Source organism: Musca autumnalis, unplaced genomic scaffold, assembly GCF_047663935.1.
Source record: "Musca autumnalis isolate F117 unplaced genomic scaffold, ASM4766393v1 scaffold_2, whole genome shotgun sequence".
NCBI lineage: Eukaryota > Metazoa > Arthropoda > Insecta > Diptera > Muscidae > Musca > Musca autumnalis.
In genome coordinates, this window is record NW_027411755.1 from 31,588,814 (window position 1) to 31,608,450 (window position 19,637).

General features: G+C 26.2%; 2 protein-coding genes across 5 annotated transcripts in view; one reads left to right on the forward strand and one right to left on the reverse strand.

Moving 5' to 3' along the window:
* Positions 1-7,571, forward strand: part of loh (thrombospondin type 1 domain containing lonely heart) — a 276,194-nt gene extending 268,623 nt beyond the window's left edge. For 3 of the 4 annotated variants that reach the window (XM_073967473.1, XM_073967474.1, XM_073967472.1), the window contains exons 2-7: positions 4,844-4,994; positions 5,235-5,436; positions 5,513-5,697; positions 5,768-6,757; positions 6,822-6,972; positions 7,045-7,571. In XM_073967473.1, coding sequence (XP_073823574.1) covers positions 4,965-4,994; positions 5,235-5,436; positions 5,513-5,697; positions 5,768-6,757; positions 6,822-6,972; positions 7,045-7,187 — 1,701 coding nt within the window. In that variant the 5' untranslated portion in view covers positions 4,844-4,964 and the 3' untranslated portion in view covers positions 7,188-7,571. The remainder of the gene's footprint in view (positions 1-4,843; positions 4,995-5,234; positions 5,437-5,512; positions 5,698-5,767; positions 6,758-6,821; positions 6,973-7,044) is intronic. The other variant, XM_073967471.1, reaches the window with a different exon arrangement.
* A 4,228-nt stretch (positions 7,572-11,799) lies between these two features.
* ppk10 (pickpocket 10) lies at positions 11,800-19,425 on the reverse strand. Its single transcript, XM_073965155.1, has 8 exons — positions 18,976-19,425; positions 13,274-13,724; positions 13,088-13,206; positions 12,862-13,016; positions 12,585-12,647; positions 12,406-12,515; positions 11,975-12,089; positions 11,800-11,915 (listed from the first exon to the last, which is right to left on the reverse strand). Exons 1-8 carry the CDS (start codon positions 19,371-19,373, stop codon positions 11,800-11,802), a joined length of 1,527 nt encoding a protein of 508 aa, XP_073821256.1. The 5' UTR covers positions 19,374-19,425.
* Between the last annotated feature and the right edge of the window lie 212 nt (positions 19,426-19,637).

A 19,637-nucleotide genomic window follows, 5' to 3' on the forward strand; every position in this document is an offset into this window, starting at 1 on the left:
ACGGTGGCAAAATACCCCTCAGTAATGTTGGCGGCATTTTGTGAGTATTTCAGCCTTGTACAACTTCTCTACAAGTGGTGTCTTAGACACGCCGTTCGGACTCGGCGATAAACAGTAGGTCCCATATCATTGAGCTAATATGAATCGGGGTGCACTCATTGATATGAGAGAAGTCTCCCCTGTCCCGCCTGGGATGTTTGTGAAAAAAAAAATAATAAAAATAAAAATTTAATGTGTTTAGAGAATATTTATTTCAATCGCAATCAAATTTGTCGACATAAATTTTTCGATTTTTGTCCACGGTGCAGTGTGAAGATTTGGTCTATTGTCGATTTATTGACCATGGGTTTTAGACGTTCACACAGTACGCTCGACAGCATTTTGTATGCGAGTGATAGCGGACTTATGCCCCTCTGTAGTTTATACATACCTCCTTGTCTCCTTTCTTGTGTACGGGACATAGGAGGCTGAGGTTCCAATCGTTTGGTATGCTTTCTTTCTGCCAAATGTCGGTAATTCACTGATGCATACTCCTCATCAGCATTTCGCCACCGGTCTCGCAGATGAGACTGATGTTAAAAAAACTTTGCTTTTATAAGGATTGTGGCAATTCTCTCATCAACCGGAGTAAAGCTGGAGACAAGATTGTTAAGCCTCCATAAATCCAACACCTATATAGCTCATGTTTCGTTTTATGGCAGCTATAATAAAGTGCGTAATATTTTGTGGTTCTTACGTCTGCCTGGTTCCATCGCACTGCCTGTAAGGCGATAATATCAGCTTTGTACTTAACAAGTACATTCTGACATTCCAGGTGCAGATTCGCAGATCATGGTCCTTAAAACGTTTGCGGGGATCGTTAACTTTAGAGGGATTTGTTTCTCTTCTTTTTCTTTGTTTTGTTTTTTTTTTCATAGTAGGCGGTGTTTTGACGTGTGAATTACTAGCCCAACGCCCAACCCAAGTTCTTAACGTTCTTATGGGTGAACGCGAGGCACATGTTAGCTCGCTACCTTTAACGAATGTTAAAGGCAACTCTCCAGGTGACACCACGGGGAGGTCAGTGTCCACTTGAGATGAAAGAGCGATTTATGAAAAAACATATTTTTTAAAAAATATATAAAATAATATTTTTTAAAAAATCCACGATTTATGAAAAAATATTTTTTAAAAAATCCACGATTTATGAAAAAATATTTTTTAAAAAATCCACGATTTATGAAAAAATATTTTTTAAAAAATCCACAATTTATGAAAAATATTTTTTAAAAAATCCACGATTTATAAGAAAATATTTTTTAAAAAATCCACGAATTATGAAAAAATATTTTTTAAAAAATCCACAATTTATGAAAAATATTTTTTAAAAAATCCACGATTTATAAGAAAATATTTTTTAAAAAATCCACGAATTATGAAAAAATATTTTTTAAAAAATCCACGAATTATGAAAAAATATTTTTTAAAAATCCACGATTTATAAGAAAATATTTTTTAAAAAATCCACGAATTATGAAAAAATATTTTTTAAAAAATCCACGAATTATGAAAAAATATTTTTTAAAAAATCCACGAATTATGAAAAAATATTTTTTAAAAAATCCACGAATTATGAAAAAATATTTTTTAAAAAATCCACGAATTATGAAAAAATATTTTTTAAAAAATCCATGAATTATGAAAAAATATTTTTTAAAAAATCCACGAATTATGAAAAAATATTTTTTAAAAAATCCACGAATTATGAAAAAATATTTTTTAAAAAATCCACGAATTATGAAAAAATATTTTTTAAAAAATCCACGAATTATGAAAAATATTTTTTAAAAAATCCACGATTTATGAAAAAATATTTTTTTAAAAAATCCACGATTTATGAAAAAATATTTTATAAAAAATCAACGATTTCTGAAAAAATATTTTATAAAAAATCAACGATTTCTGAAAAAATATTTTATAAAAAATCCACGATTTATGAAAAAATATTTTATAAAAAATTAACGATTTATGAAAAAATATTTTATAAAAAATCCACGATTTATGAAAAAATATTTTATAAAAAATCCACGATTTATGAAAAAAATATTTTATAAAAAATCCACGATTTATGAAAAAATATTTTATAAAAAATCCACGATTTATGAAAAAATATTTTATAAAAAATCCACGATTTATGAAAAAATATTTTATAAAAAATCCACGATTTATGAAAAAATATTTTATAAAAAATCCACGATTTATGAAAAAATATTTTATAAAAAATCCACGATTTATGAAAAAATATTTTATAAAAAATCCACGATTTATGAAAAAATATTTTATAAAAAATCCACGATTTATGAAAAAATATTTTATAAAAAATCCACGATTTATGAAAAAATATTTTTTAAAAAATCCACGATTTATGAAAAAATATTTTTTAAAAAATCCACGATTTATGAAAAAATATTTTTTAAAAAATCCACGATTTATGAAGAAATATTTTTTAAAAAATCCACGATTTATGAAAAAATATTTTTTAAAAAATCCACGATTTATTAAAAAATCTACGATTTATGAAAAAATATTTTTTAAAAAATCTACGATTTATGAAAAAATATTTTTTAAAAAATCTACGATTTATGAAAAAATATTTTTTAAAAAATCCACGATTTATGAAAAAATATTTTTTAAAAAATCCACGATTTATGAAAAAATATTTTTTAAAAAATCCACGATTTATGAAAAAATATTTTTTAAAAAATCCACGATGTATGAAAAAATATTTTTTAAAAAATCCACGATGTATGAAAAAATATTTTTTATAAAATCCACGATTAATGAAAAAATATTTTTTAAAAAATCCACGATTTATGAAAAAATATTTTTTATAAAATCCACGATTAATGAAAAAATATTTTTTAAAAAATCCACGATTTATGAAAAAATATTTTTTAAAAAATCCACGATTTATGAAAAAATATTTTTTAAAAAATCCACGATTTATGAAAAAATATTTTTTAAATAATCCACGATTTATGAAAAAATATTTTTTAAATAATCCACGATTTATGAAAAAATATTTTTTAAATAATCCACGATTTATGAAAAAATATTTTTTAAAAAATCCACGATTTATGAAAAAATATTTTTTAAAAAATCCACGATTTATGAAAAAATATTTTTTAAAAAATCCACGATTTATGAAAAAATATTTTTTAAAAAATCCACGATTTATGAAAAAATATTTTTTAAAAAATCCACGATTTATGAAAAAATATTTTTTAAAAAATCCACGATTTATGAAAAAATATTTTTTTAAAAATCCACGATTTATGAAAAAATATTTTTTAAAAAATCCACGATTTATGAAAAAATATTTTTTAAAAAATCCACGATTTATGAAAAAATATTTTTTAAAAAATCCACGATTTATGAAAAAATATTTTTTAAAAAATTTATAAAAAAATATTTTTTAAAAAATCCGCTATTTATGAAAAAAATGTTCTTTAAAAATACACTATTTATGGAAAAATATTTTTTGAAAAATCCCCTATTTATGAAAAAAATGTTTTTTAAAAATCAACGATTTATGATTTTTTTTTTTAAATCCACGATTTATGAAAATTTATTTTTTTTTAAATCCAAGATTTATGAAAAAAATATTTTTTCACAAATACACGATTTTTGAAAAAACATTTTATAAAAAATCCACGTTTTATGAAAAAATATTTTATAAAAATCCACGATTTATGAAAAAATATTTTATAAAAAATCCACGATTTTTCTTCTTTTTCTTTGTTTTTTTTTCATAGTAGGCGGTGTTTTGAACTGTTGCAAGCATTGTTTCTTTTGAAGCAATTTTCGACCACTTTTTGACACATATTGGGCGGTACCTCAGCCATAAACACGGTCTTTCGTGTGACCCCATAAAAAAGTCTAATAGTTTCAAATCGCATGTTCTTGGTGGCCAGTTGATATCACCACAACGAGAAATTACGCGACCAGGAAATGCTTATTGCAAGAGACATTTTCGTTCGAGTTGTGCGGCATATTCGTGGCACTGTCTTCTTGAAACCACATATTATCCAAAACGTATTCTTCAATAGCAGGCGCAAAATGTCGTTTATCATATGACCATAACGCTCCTTATTGACAGTGACAGTCGTTCTATCGTCGTTTTCGAAGAAGTAACGTCCAATCACACCTTCGGACCAAAATCACGAAAAATTAAAAAAAAAAAATAGAATTTTTATAGTAGGTTTTGATCATTTTTATGCGATCCATTTTCGTCAATGACAGACTTTCAATTGAAAAGAAAAAACAATTGGTTTAACAACTTAGTTTGACAGATGTCGAATTCCAGTACCATACTTTTGAAACCACGAAATGGATAAAAATACGATCACCTTACATTTTACATTTATGTTGTAATCTCTACACTGTGCAGTTCCACAACCACTTGCATCAAATATTCATAACTCCAATACAATAGGAAATGTATCGAATCAATTTAACGCTTTATTCATTCACAAATGTACCCACCCCTGATTTTCGGCAAATTGTTGTTTATTTTTATCGTTTCATCAAAAGACAAAACATAATTTAATCAATAACAAACAAAATGTACAGATAATGAATAAAATATCAGAAACGATTAACAGCTAATCATTTAATTCGATTTTTATCAAAACTTAGGTGAGATATGTAGATTTTCAGGGGAGATAACATTGAGATTAAGTTTGATTGGCTTTTGTTCGAAATAATGATGTTGAAATCAATGGCAAGTGATATAAATTGATTTATATATTTAAATAAATTATTAGAAATAATGTTTAGTATTATATTTCTTGTAATATTGAAGGGCGTATTAATTGAATGGAATATTGTAAATTATAACACGAAACAAAAGAAAACTGTAAAGAGAAATAAATTCATGAATAATTAAACGAAATTACAACGATTAGACCATAAATTACAACGAAATGTTGAACAATTTATTATTGCTGTTATTGGTAAGTATTGATATGGTATTTAATTCAAATATTTTTTTAAGTAAAATAACTTATACCTAACCGAGATCAGTAAAGTGTTCGTTATAACTTATTGTCAGAAGGCTGAAAAATTTGCAACGAATATTATTTCTTCGAATCTCCACTTATACTTTATTTATTAAATAATAATGTTTCTATTATACAGAATATAACCTACAAATTTTTTAATTAACCATATTTTTGTTTCCCTTATCCTTTCAGGCAATTCATGCCGGTGGTATTGTCACCGGTTTATCGGCTAATAGTGGAGCTGTGGCTTGTGGTGGTCTATTGTGTCGACCTCTAACTGGATTGTATACACGTGATCCCTTGCCTGAAGATGCTTATATACATGTTGCCATTATACCAGCTGGAGCTTCAAATATTTCCATAACTGAGTTGAAGAATAGCATGAATTTGTTGGGTAAGTGAGACTTCTTTTTAAGATTTTTAATTTTTTTGGGGTTATGTTCAAATTTTGTATGCTCTTCCTCTCTCAGTGCTACGTACTGAAGATCAAAAATATGTTTTCAATGGCGACAATACCATGTCCGATAGTGGAGTATATGAAGCTGCTGGTGCCGTCTTTGATTATCATCGTTTGGACAGTTTGCAGGAGCAGAGTGAAGGTGTTACTGAATGGGTTACTTGTACCGGGCCAATAAGAGAGAGTTTGGAATTAATGGTGAGTAAATAAAAGGGGGAGATAGAAGGATGACTCTGAAAATCGCTTTCATTTTTAAAATATTTTACAGATCTACAGTAAAACCGTCAACCCTGGTATTAAGTATGAATACCTTTTACCCATTACCTCGGATTCTGAAGAAAATGAGGTTTCGGTGGAAACAGATGGCTTCTTGAAATCGGCCAATGATGAGGCTATCATCAATGCCAATCGCCCAGTGCGCAAACGCCGTTATAATTGGAAAGTTGTGGGTTTCAGTGCCTGTTCCAAGTCCTGCGGTGGTGGTATGCAACAGCCAATAATCAAGTGTGTACGCGAAAATCCTTTGCGTTATTATTCTCAGCGTAGATGTGCCCATTCCGATAAACCAATGATCAATGAAAATCTGTTGAGATGTAATACCCAGCCATGTCCAGCCTTTTGGCGTGTAGAAGATTGGGGTGAATGTCGCTGCCATCACAGTGAAGGTGGTGTGCGGGAACGTGAAATCAATTGTGTACAAGAATTGGCTTCCGGTGTGGTGGTACATGTTGATGCTGCCGCCTGTATGGAAGAGAAACCAGTGGCCAAGAAACCATGCGATTGCCCCAAAAATAGGCGTCGCAGCAACACCGCCCGTTATAGTATGCATGGCCTGAGGGCAAATGCTACCCATGCAAATAATAAAAAGGCTGATAAGGCTGGTGTATGGCTAATGTCCGATTGGAATCAATATTGCTCATCGGAATGTGGTCCCGGTACAGAATATCGTACCATTTATTGTGATCGCACCAAATCGAATCCAGAAAGATGTGATATTCGCAATGCCCCTGAAACTACGAGGATTTGTGATCGTGAGGAATCATGTGATACAGGAGAATGGTTTGCCGGACCCTGGTCACCATGTAATGGCAATTGTTTCAATTTGACCCGCACCCGCCAGGTATTGTGTATTGAAAATCAATTGATTTTGGAAGATGAAGATTGTAAGCCGGAACTGAAACCAACCACAGTGGAGAAATGTTCACATGAGGAGGTGGAATATTGTGGTCCCAGATGGCATTATTCCGAGTGGTCAGAGGTAAGGCAAAGGGACATGAAATCCTCACGATAGAGGAAATTAAATTGTTGTTTTTGAATTTTAGTGTACCAAAACCTGTGATGGTGGCACCCAAAGACGTTCGGTGAAATGCTTGGAATACAATGAACAGGAAAATGCCCTGAAGGAGTCCAATAAATGCCGTTACTCCATTAGAGAACCAATTTACAGAAGTTGTAATACCCACAAATGTGAAGGTAGGTGGAATACGATTTTATGTCTAATCTTAGGGTTTAGATGATTTTTTCTATCATGCTCTCTCTTTTCAGATATTCGCTTTGAACCCTTACAAAATGATGATGCCATTATCCTACCCTGTACCGATGTCTTTACCAACTGTGCGTGGGCCGTGAAGGCCAAACTATGCAGCTATGAGTATTATAAGCAAAAATGTTGTTACTCTTGTAATTAAGTCAAAATTTCGGAAGAGGGGACAAACCGATTCCATTATAGTTACTTAGAGAGGGAGAGAAAACGCAGAGTTGCCATTTTTACAAAGACTTTACAGAGTTACACTGCGCGAGAAAAAAATTAATAAGTGTTCACAAGCAAAAATCGCCCCCTTGAAAGATGCGAAGAGAAGTAAAATTGTGTAATTTAATAAAAAAAATTATATATAAGTTTAATTTTATGATGTTTATTTTTTATAATAATAATTTAATGCGACCAATCGAATAGTTAAAATGTTTTTATATAAAAGAAAGAAAAAAAAAATACAAAAAGCAACAAAAACCTAAGCTTAAGAAATTATTTTGTATTCTTATATGAAGACATGTTAAATTAATTGAAACAAAAATTATAATAATAATAATAATAATTATATAATATTACATAAAAAAGAGGCACTACTAATAAAAACGAAAAATAAAAATTGAAAACTATTTTTTGAAACTAAAACCTAAAAAAACATATTTGTCTTTTATTTTTTTAAAATCATATGTTGTCATGATAGGATGTAACATTTGGATATAACAGTAAAAAATAAAAAAAAATTCTTTAAAAATCCACGTCCATGAAAAAATATTCTTTAAAAACCCCACGTCCATGAAAAAAATATTCTTTAAAAAATCCATCTCTTTAAAAAAATATTCTATAAAAAATCTACGTCCATGAAAAAAATATTCTATAAAAAATCTACGTCCATGAAAAAAATATTCTATAAAAAATCTACGTCCACGAAAAAATATTCCTTATATATCCACGTCCATGAAAAAATATTCTTTAAAATCCACGTCCATGAAAAAATATTCTTTAAAATCCACGTCCACGAATATAATGTTCTTTAAAAAATCCACGTCCATGAAAAAAATATTCTTTAAAAAATCCACGTCCATGAAAAAATATTCTTTAAAAAATCCACGTCCATGAAAAAATATTCTTTAAAAAATCCACGTCCATGAAAAAATATTCTTTGACAAAATCCAAGACCAAGAAAAAATATTCTTTAAAAAATCCACGTCCATGAAAAAATATTCTTTAAAAAATCCTCGTTTATGGAAAAAATATTCTTTAAAAAATCCACGTTTATGGAAAAAATATTCTTTAAAAAATCCACGTTTATGGAAAAAATATTCTTTAAAAAATCCACGTTTATGGAAAAAATATTCTTTAAAAAATCCACGTTTATGGAAAAAATATTCTTTAAAAAATCCACGTTTATGGAAAAAATATTCTTTAAAAAATCCACGTTTATGGAAAAAATATTCTTTAAAAAATCCACGTTTATGGAAAAAATATTCTTTAAAAAATCCACGTTTATGGAAAAAATATTCTTTAAAAAATCCACGTTTATGGAAAAAATATTCTTTAAAAAATCCACGTTTATGGAAAAAATATTCTTTAAAAAATCCACGTTTATGGAAAAAATATTCTTTAAAAAATCCACGTTTATGGAAAAAATATTCTTTAAAAAATCCACGTTTATGGAAAAAATATTCTTTAAAAAATCCACGTTTATGGAAAAAATATTCTTTAAAAAATCCACGTTTATGGAAAAAATATTCTTTAAAAAATCCACGTTTATGGAAAAAATATTCTTTAAAAAATCCACGTTTATGGAAAAAATATTCTTTAAAAAATCCACGTTTATGGAAAAAATATTCTTTAAAAAATCCACGTTTATGGAAAAAATATTCTTTAAAAAATCCACGTTTATGGAAAAAATATTCTTTAAAAAATCCACGTTTATGGAAAAAATATTCTTTAAAAAATCCACGTTTATGGAAAAAATATTCTTTAAAAAATCCACGTTTATGGAAAAAATATTCTTTAAAAAATCCACGTTTATGGAAAAAATATTCTTTAAAAAATCCACGTTTATGGAAAAAATATTCTTTAAAAAATCCACGTTTATGGAAAAAATATTCTTTAAAAAATCCACGTTTATGGAAAAAATATTCTTTAAAAAATCCACGTTTATGGAAAAAATATTCTTTAAAAAATCCACGTTTATGGAAAAAATATTCTTTAAAAAATCCACGTTTATGGAAAAAATATTCTTTAAAAAATCCACGTTTATGGAAAAAATATTCTTTAAAAAATCCACGTTTATGGAAAAAATATTCTTTAAAAAATCCACGTTTATGGAAAAAATATTCTTTAAAAAATCCACGTTTATGGAAAAAATATTCTTTAAAAAATCCACGTTTATGGAAAAAATATTCTTTAAAAAATCCACGTTTATGGAAAAAATATTCTTTAAAAAATCCACGTTTATGGAAAAAATATTCTTTAAAAAATCCACGTTTATGGAAAAAATATTCTTTAAAAAATCCACGTTTATGGAAAAAATATTCTTTAAAAAATCCACGTTTATGGAAAAAATATTCTTTAAAAAATCCACGTTTATGGAAAAAATATTCTTTAAAAAATCCACGTTTATGGAAAAAATATTCTTTAAAAAATCCACGTTTATGGAAAAAATATTCTTTAAAAAATCCACGTTTATGGAAAAAATATTCTTTAAAAAATCCACGTTTATGGAAAAAAATATTCTTTAAAAAATCCACGTTTATGGAAAAAATATTCTTTAAAAAATCCACGTTTATGGAAAAAATATTCTTTAAAAAATCCACGTTTATGGAAAAAAATATTCTTTAAAAAATCCACGTTTATGGAAAAAATATTCTTTAAAAAATCCACGTTTATGGAAAAAAATATTCTTTAAAAAATCCACGTTTATGGAAAAAATATTCTTTAAAAAATCCACGTTTATGGAAAAAATATTCTTTAAAAAATCCACGTTTATGGAAAAAATATTCTTTAAAAAATCCACGTTTATGGAAAAAATATTCTTTAAAAAATCCACGTTTATGGAAAAAATATTCTTTAAAAAATCCACGTTTATGGAAAAAATATTCTTTAAAAAATCCACGTTTATGGAAAAAATATTCTTTAAAAAATCCACGTTTATGGAAAAAATATTCTTTAAAAAATCCACTTTTATGGAAAAAATATTCTTTAAAAAATCCACGTTTATGGAAAAAATATTCTTTAAAAAATCCACGTTTATGGAAAAAATATTCTTTAAAAAATCCACGTTTATGGAAAAAATATTCTTTAAAAAATCCACGTTTATGGAAAAAATATTCTTTAAAAAATCCACGTTTATGGAAAAAATATTCTTTAAAAAATCCACGTTTATGGAAAAAATATTCTTTAAAAAATCCACGTTTATGGAAAAAATATTCTTTAAAAAATCCACGTTTATGGAAAAAATATTCTTTAAAAAATCCACTTTTATGGAAAAAATATTCTTTAAAAAATCCACGTTTATGGAAAAAATATTCTTTAAAAAATCCACGTTTATGGAAAAAATATTCTTTAAAAAATCCACGTTTATGGAAAAAATATTCTTTAAAAAATCCACGTTTATGGAAAAAATATTCTTTAAAAAATCCACGTTTATGGAAAAAATATTCTTTAAAAAATCCACGTTTATGGAAAAAATATTCTTTAAAAAATCCACGTTTATGGAAAAAATATTCTTTAAAAAATCCACGTTTATGGAAAAAATATTCTTTAAAAAATCCACGTTTGTGGAAAAAATATTCTTTAAAAAATCCACGTTTATGGAAAAAATATTCTTTAAAAAATCCACGTTTATGGAAAAAATATTCTTTAAAAAATCCACGTTTATGGAAAAAATATTCTTTAAAAAATCCACGTTTATGGAAAAAATATTCTTTAAAAAATGCACGTTTATGGAAAAAATATTCTTTAAAAAATGCACGTTTATGGAAAAAATATTCTTTAAAAAATCCACGTTTATGGAAAAAATATTCTTTAAAAAATCCACGTTTATGGAAAAAATATTCTTTAAAAAATCCACGTTTATGGAAAAAGTATTCTTTAAAAAATCCACGTTTATGGAAAAAGTATTCTTTAAAAAATCCACGTTTATGGAAAAAATATTCTTTAAAAAATCCACGTTTATGGAAAAAATATTCTTTAAAAAATCCACGTTTATGGAAAAAATATTCTTTAAAAAATCCACGTTTATGGAAAAAATATTCTTTAAAAAATCCACGTTTATGGAAAAAAATATTCTTTAAAAAATCCACGTTTATGGAAAAAATATTCTTTAAAAAATCCACGTTTATGGAAAAAATATTCTTTAAAAAATCCACGTTTATGGAAAAAATATTCTTTAAAAAATCCACGTTTGTGGAAAAAATATTCTTTAAAAAATCCACGTTTATGGAAAAAATATTCTTTAAAAAATCCACGTTTATGGAAAAAATATTCTTTAAAAAATCCACGTTTATGGAAAAAATATTCTTTAAAAAATCCACGTTTATGGAAAAAATATTCTTTAAAAAATCCACGTCCATGAAAAATTTCTCTTTAAAAAATCCACGTCCATGAAAAAATATTCTTCAAAAAATCCACGTCCATGAAAAAAATTCGTATATATTACATTACCTGCACCTAATGTTATATCTTAGTTCAGTAGAGATATTTGTGAGATATTTATTATTAATAAAAAGTGCATAAATTTAAAAAAAAAAATATTCAAAATGCGTTTATAATTTATATCCAAACAAATGGAACAATAAACGCATTGTAAAAAAATAGAAAATCTCAATGACTCCAAGAACACTGAAACCCAAGAAAAATCCAGCTGTGCCTCCAATATAAACTGAAATAATCAGAGATAAATATTTCAAAACACTTTGTATATGAGATCTATATACAAACCCAATAAATCTGTAAATGTCAAATAAATTTCGCGCTTGTAACGAACCGTGGGCCATTCCTTTTCCGTCATTGTTGCACCATAACTGCCGTAGAGTTGTTTTGAGCGGGTATATAACTAAATCGGGGGAGAAAGTTCGTTATTATTAAAATTTATTAAATAGAAATTATTAAATGCAATAATAATATAAAATTAGTTCGATTATGATCTTAATCTTTTATTATATTAATCTTTTTTTAATTCACAGTAGAAGTGGTATGAATATTGTTGAATTTGTTTCACGTGTTGTAAGCCATCTACACTTCAAATTTTACATTAAATAAATTGTGTGAGATATAAATTGAACAGCATACTTTTAGGGGAATATTTAAGTAATAACCATCAAAGCGTATATTTAATTAAATTTTTTAATTTAAAATGTTGGTTTACTTACCGAAACCTTAAGACTCAAAACTGAACCCCTACAATTTTGCTCACAATAACAAGGGGCCATATCCAATTTTTTGCTATTGGGTCTTTGACGATACAATTTTAAGAAATAAGCTGAAAGTGGAACCAAATATGGAAGATATGTCTACGAAACTTTTTAGAGGAATTTATTTAAAAACTTACATTCATGTTGGGGCATACATTCCCTTAGTGTCTTATAATCACATACAGGCTTGGGCTTTCGAACTAAAAAGAAACGGGGTATTATAAAAATTAGAAACTATTTTAAAAAAGGACAGTTGGAGAAAAATATTTGAAACCGACAATAAAAATCGAAACCCAAGCATTCTTGGAGAAGTAAATAATTATGAGTAACTTAATTTTGTAAACGCTTATTTGAAGGAAGTTTCGCAGGAAGTAGCCAAGGGATTTTCTAATAACACGAATTAGTTTCACTTACGCCTATTTGGATAGAAATGCGGTATACACTTGCAAACTTTATAGACCAAATTTAGCCGGCATTCTTGCAAGCAAATATTTTTCGTATAAACCGGAAAGTGGGTCAAATTAGATTCGTGGCTGAAACGGCAATTCCGTTGGCGAACACTTGCTTCTCTAAAATTAAAAAAAAATAAAAGCAATTTTATGGAACCCATATCAATATCTACAGACTTATAAAGACTTACGTTTCAAAATTATGATCTGTAGTAATTTCCGGTGAAAATGGTTCATAATACAAATTTTCCGTGGTATAGCCATAATTGTTGTCCACTTTCATTACCTCATAGGAGCTGTGGGCGTAAACCTATGGAAAAACCAAATTACATTTCATAACTTTCCATCCAGACCTCAACAACCCTCCTCCAACTCACATCAATTGGTGATTGAAATCCGATAAAATTAAAATCAATATATTTATCTGGATACGATCCCATTTGTATACGTCGTACATTATGTTTTATTTCATATTCACTATACTCGGGCATTTCACCGAACAATAAATATTTCGATGAATAACGATCATCAATATTGTTATTGGTCAAATAACAAAGGCCATATTCGGTAAGAACCTGTCGTGAGTGTATATACTCATCATTATCTATACAACGTATACGCAGTTTATCCACCGGATTGAGAGTATGATCCACGGTTAGGTTGTAGATTAATTCCATATATTTATTCGGTTTCAATTGTAGCTTATCAAGGGTGCCTTCTAGGCTACTATGATTTGGAATATCTTGAAAATTCATATATGTCGAATTTGCCAAATGTTCCAATAGATCCCAGAGGTCATCTTTATTTTGGCCCGTAATGTAATGAGAGCTACAAAAAGACAGAAAATGTAATTTTTCAAATTGAATAGGGGCCGGATAAGTGGAAATAAAACGAAAAAAAAATTCTTTCATTAAAACTATGGTCGTTGGATGGTTCCAACGCCACCTATAATTGACATTTCACATTATGGGTCCACGAAAAAATATTATTTAAAAATCAACGATCATAGGACCACGAAAATTTTTTTTTTATAAAATTCACGTTTATGGTTCCACGAAAAAATATTTTTTTAAAAATCCAGGTCCACAAATTTTTTTTAAATATCAACGTCCACGAAAAAAAATATTTTTTAAACAAAAAAAATAAAATAAAAACAATAAAAAATAAAAAAAAATAAACAAAAATATTTTTTAAACAATCAACGTTCACGAAAAAAATATTTTTTAACAAATCCAGGTCCACAAACAAATATTATTTAAAAAATCCAGATTCACGAAAAAAGTATTTTTTAACAATTAAATATTTTTTAAAAAATCCACGCTCACGAAAAAAAACATTTAAAAAATTAACGTACACGAAAAAATATTTTTTAAAAAATTCACGTCCACAAAAAATATTGTTCAAAGAAACCACGTCCACGAAAAAATAATATTTAAAAAATCCATGTCCACGAAAAAATAATATTTAAAAAATCCATGTCCACGAAAAGTTATTTTTTAAAAAATCCACGTCCATGAAAAAAATAATATTTAAAAAATCCACGTCCATGAAAAAAATAATATTTAAAAAATCCACGTCCATGAAAAAAATAATATTTAAAAAATCCACGTCCATGAAAAAAATAATATTTAAAAAATCCACGTCCATGAAAAAAATAATATTTAAAAAATCCACGTCCATGAAAAAAATAATATTTAAAAAATCCACGTCCATGAAAAAAATAATATTTAAAAAATCCACGTCCATGAAAAAAATAATATTTAAAAAATCCACGTCCATGAAAAAAATAATATTTAAAAAATCCACGTCCATGAAAAAAATAATATTTAAAAAATCCACGTCCATGAAAAAAATAATATTTAAAAAATCCACGTCCATGAAAAAAATAATATTTAAAAAATCCACGTCCATGAAAAAAATAATATTTAAAAAATCCACGTCCATGAAAAAAATAATATTTAAAAAATCCACGTCCATGAAAAAAATAATATTTAAAAAATCCACGTCCATGAAAAAAATAATATTTAAAAAATCCACGTCCATGAAAAAAATAATATTTAAAAAATCCACGTCCATGAAAAAAATAATATTTAAAAAATCCACGTCCATGAAAAAAATAATATTTAAAAAATCCACGTCCATGAAAAAAATAATATTTAAAAAATCCACGTCCATGAAAAAAATAATATTTAAAAAATCCACGTCCATGAAAAAAATAATATTTAAAAAATCCACGTCCATGAAAAAAATAATATTTAAAAAATCCACGTCCATGAAAAAAATAATATTTAAAAAATCCACGTCCATGAAAAAAATAATATTTAAAAAATCCACGTCCATGAAAAAAATAATATTTAAAAAATCCACGTCCATGAAAAAAATAATATTTAAAAAATCCACGTCCATGAAAAAAATAATATTTAAAAAATCCACGTCCATGAAAAAAATAATATTTAAAAAATCCACGTCCATGAAAAAAATAATATTTAAAAAATCCACGTCCATGAAAAAAATAATATTTAAAAAATCCACGTCCATGAAAAAAATAATATTTAAAAAATCCACGTCCATGAAAAAAATAATATTTAAAAAATCCACGTCCATGAAAAAAATAATATTTAAAAAATCCACGTCCATGAAAAAAATAATATTTAAAAAATCCACGTCCATGAAAAAAATAATATTTAAAAAATCCACGTCCATGAAAAAAATAATATTTAAAAAATCCACGTCCATGAAAAAAATAATATTTAAAAAATCCACGTCCATGAAAAAAATAATATTTAAAAAATCCACGTCCATGAAAAAAATAATATTTAAAAAATCCACGTCCATGAAAAAAATAATATTTAAAAAATCCACGTCCATGAAAAAAATAATATTTAAAAAATCCACGTCCATGAAAAAAATAATATTTAAAAAATCCACGTCCATGAAAAAAATAATATTTAAAAAATCCACGTCCATGAAAAAAATAATATTTAAAAAATCCACGTCCATGAAAAAAATAATATTTAAAAAATCCACGTCCATGAAAAAAATAATATTTAAAAAATCCACGTCCATGAAAAAAATAATATTTAAAAAATCCACGTCCATGAAAAAAATAATATTTAAAAAATCCACGTCCATGAAAAAAATAATATTTAAAAAATCCACGTCCATGAAAAAAATAATATTTAAAAAATCCACGTCCATGAAAAAAATAATATTTAAAAAATCCACGTCCATGAAAAAAATAATATTTAAAAAATCCACGTCCATGAAAAAAATAATATTTAAAAAATCCACGTCCATGAAAAAAATAATATTTAAAAAATCCACGTCCATGAAAAAAATAATATTTAAAAAATCCACGTCCATGAAAAAAATAATATTTAAAAAATCCACGTCCATGAAAAAAATAATATTTAAAAAATCCACGTCCATGAAAAAAATAATATTTAAAAAATCCACGTCCATGAAAAAAATAATATTTAAAAAATCCACGTCCATGAAAAAAATAATATTTAAAAAATCCACGTCCATGAAAAAAATAATATTTAAAAAATCCACGTCCATGAAAAAAATAATATTTAAAAAATCCACGTCCATGAAAAAAATAATATTTAAAAAATCCACGTCCATGAAAAAAATAATATTTAAAAAATCCACGTCCATGAAAAAAATAATATTTAAAAAATCCACGTCCATGAAAAAAATAATATTTAAAAAATCCACGTCCATGAAAAAAATAATATTTAAAAAATCCACGTCCATGAAAAAAATAATATTTAAAAAATCCACGTCCATGAAAAAAATAATATTTAAAAAATCCACGTCCATGAAAAAAATAATATTTAAAAAATCCACGTCCATGAAAAAAATAATATTTAAAAAATCCACGTCCATGAAAAAAATAATATTTAAAAAATCCACGTCCATGAAAAAAATAATATTTAAAAAATCCACGTCCATGAAAAAAATAATATTTAAAAAATCCACGTCCATGAAAAAAATAATATTTAAAAAATCCACGTCCATGAAAAAAATAATATTTAAAAAATCCACGTCCATGAAAAAAATAATATTTAAAAAATCCACGTCCATGAAAAAAATAATATTTAAAAAATCCACGTCCATGAAAAAAATAATATTTAAAAAATCCACGTCCATGAAAAAAATAATATTTAAAAAATCCACGTCCATGAAAAAAATAATATTTAAAAAATCCACGTCCATGAAAAAAATAATATTTAAAAAAATTCACGTCCATGAAAAAAATAATATTTAAAAAATCCACGTCCATGAAAAAAATAATATTTAAAAAATCCACGTCCATGAAAAAAATAATATTTAAAAAATCCACGTCCATGAAAAAAATAATATTTAAAAAATCCACGTCCATGAAAAAAATAATATTTAAAAAATCCACGTCCATGAAAAAAATAATATTTAAAAAATCCACGTCCATGAAAAAAATAATATTTAAAAAATCCACGTCCATGAAAAAAATAATATTTAAAAAATCCACGTCCATGAAAAAAATAATATTTAAAAAATCCACGTCCATGAAAAAAATAATATTTAAAAAATCCACGTCCATGAAAAAAATAATATTTAAAAAATCCACGTCCATGAAAAAAATAATATTTAAAAAATCCACGTCCATGAAAAAAATAATATTTAAAAAATCCACGTCCATGAAAAAAATAATATTTAAAAAATCCACGTCCATGAAAAAAATAATATTTAAAAAATCCACGTCCATGAAAAAAATAATATTTAAAAAATCCATGTCCCCGAAAAAATATTTTTTAAAAAATCCATGTCCACGAAAAAATATTTTTTAAAAAATTCACCTCCACGAAAAAGTATTTTTTAAAAAATCCACGTCCATGAAAAAATATTTTTTAAAAAATCCACTTCCATGAAAAAAGTAATATTTAAAAAATCCACGTCCATGAAAAAAATAATATTTAAAAAATCCACGTCCATGAAAAAAATAATATTTAAAAAATCCACGTCCATGAAAAAAATAATATTTAAAAAATCCACGTCCATGAAAAAAATAATATTTAAAAAATCCACGTCCATGAAAAAAATAATATTTAAAAAATCCACGTCCATGAAAAAAATAATATTTAAAAAATCCACGTCCATGAAAAAAATAATATTTAAAAAATCCACGTCCATGAAAAAAATAATATTTAAAAAATCCATGTCCCCGAAAAAATATTTTTTAAAAAATCCATGTCCACGAAAAAATATTTTTTAAAAAATTCACCTCCACGAAAAAGTATTTTTTAAAAAATCCATGTCCATGAAAAAATATTTTTTAAAAAATCCACTTCCATGAAAAAATAATATTTAAAAAATCCACGTCCATGAAAAAAATAATATTTAAAAAATCCACGTACATGAAAAAAATAATATTTAAAAAATCCACGTCCATGAAAAAAATAATATTTAAAAAATCCACGTCCATGAAAAAAATAATATTTAAAAAATCCACGTCCATGAAAAAAATAATATTTAAAAAATCCACGTCCATGAAAAAAATAATATTTAAAAAATCCACGTCCATGAAAAAATAATATTTAAAAAATCCACGTCCATGAAAAAAATAATATTTAAAAAATCCACGTCCATGAAAAAAATAATATTTAAAAAATCCACGTCCATGAAAAAAATAATATTTAAAAAATCCACGTCCATGAAAAAATAATATTTAAAAAATCCACGTCCATGAAAAAAATAATATTTAAAAAATCCACGTCCATGAAAAAATAATATTTAAAAAATCCACGTCCATGAAAAAAATAATATTTAAAAAATCCACGTCCATGAAAAAAAATATTTAAAAAATCCACGTCCATGAAAAAAATAATATTTAAAAAATGCACGCCCACGAAAAAATATGGGTCTTTAAAAAATACTCTTTAAAAAATCCAAGTTTATGTCTCTAAAGGTCTGCGAAACATTCCTTAATAAAATCCATTTTATGTCTCTGTTGGTTCCTCAAAAATATATTTTTTATAATCTATTGTTACAGATTATGACTCATAATCTAGATTATGACACACATTTTCATACTCACTGACAATATTGATTGAACACCTCACGATCCAAACGTTCCATTGGACATATTGTCAAACTCGGCAAAGATGTATTCCAGCTGAAGTAGTCCCGTTCAATACCCATATAGGCATTTTTAGTTAAGAAACGATCAATTGATTGCATGGCAATATAAAGTGAGGCATAATGCGAAACGGCTATTAGGATTAGCCAAAATATTCTCTCGGCCCAGGTCAGACCTTCCTTTACCAAATACACATAACAATGATTGCAGCACGTTGCCAGATATAATTTAAAGTATTCAAATGCTTCAATGATGAGACCACATATTGCCGCACGTCGTGGTTTCTTCGAAGGCTGAGTGGTCCAAGCTTTAGTTGGCTGTTCCAATCTAGCAGGAGGTTTTTGAACGGTACTCATATTTTTAAATTTTTTTCTTTACTTTCTTGATGGATAGTAGCTCCGAATTTGCTGCCCGTTTAACTTCGACTGAAGCTATTTGTTTAGTATGTTTGCTTTGGCTAACAAATAAGCCCCTGTGCATAGCTGAGTAGGTTTAATTAGTTGGACATGCCTGTTACACTTGAAATGCATTATGTCCTGGTTATATGAAAACGAAATGAATTTGGTTGGCATGCAATTTTGTGCGTTTTTTGTAGAGACAGAAAATAGAGTTTAGTTTTA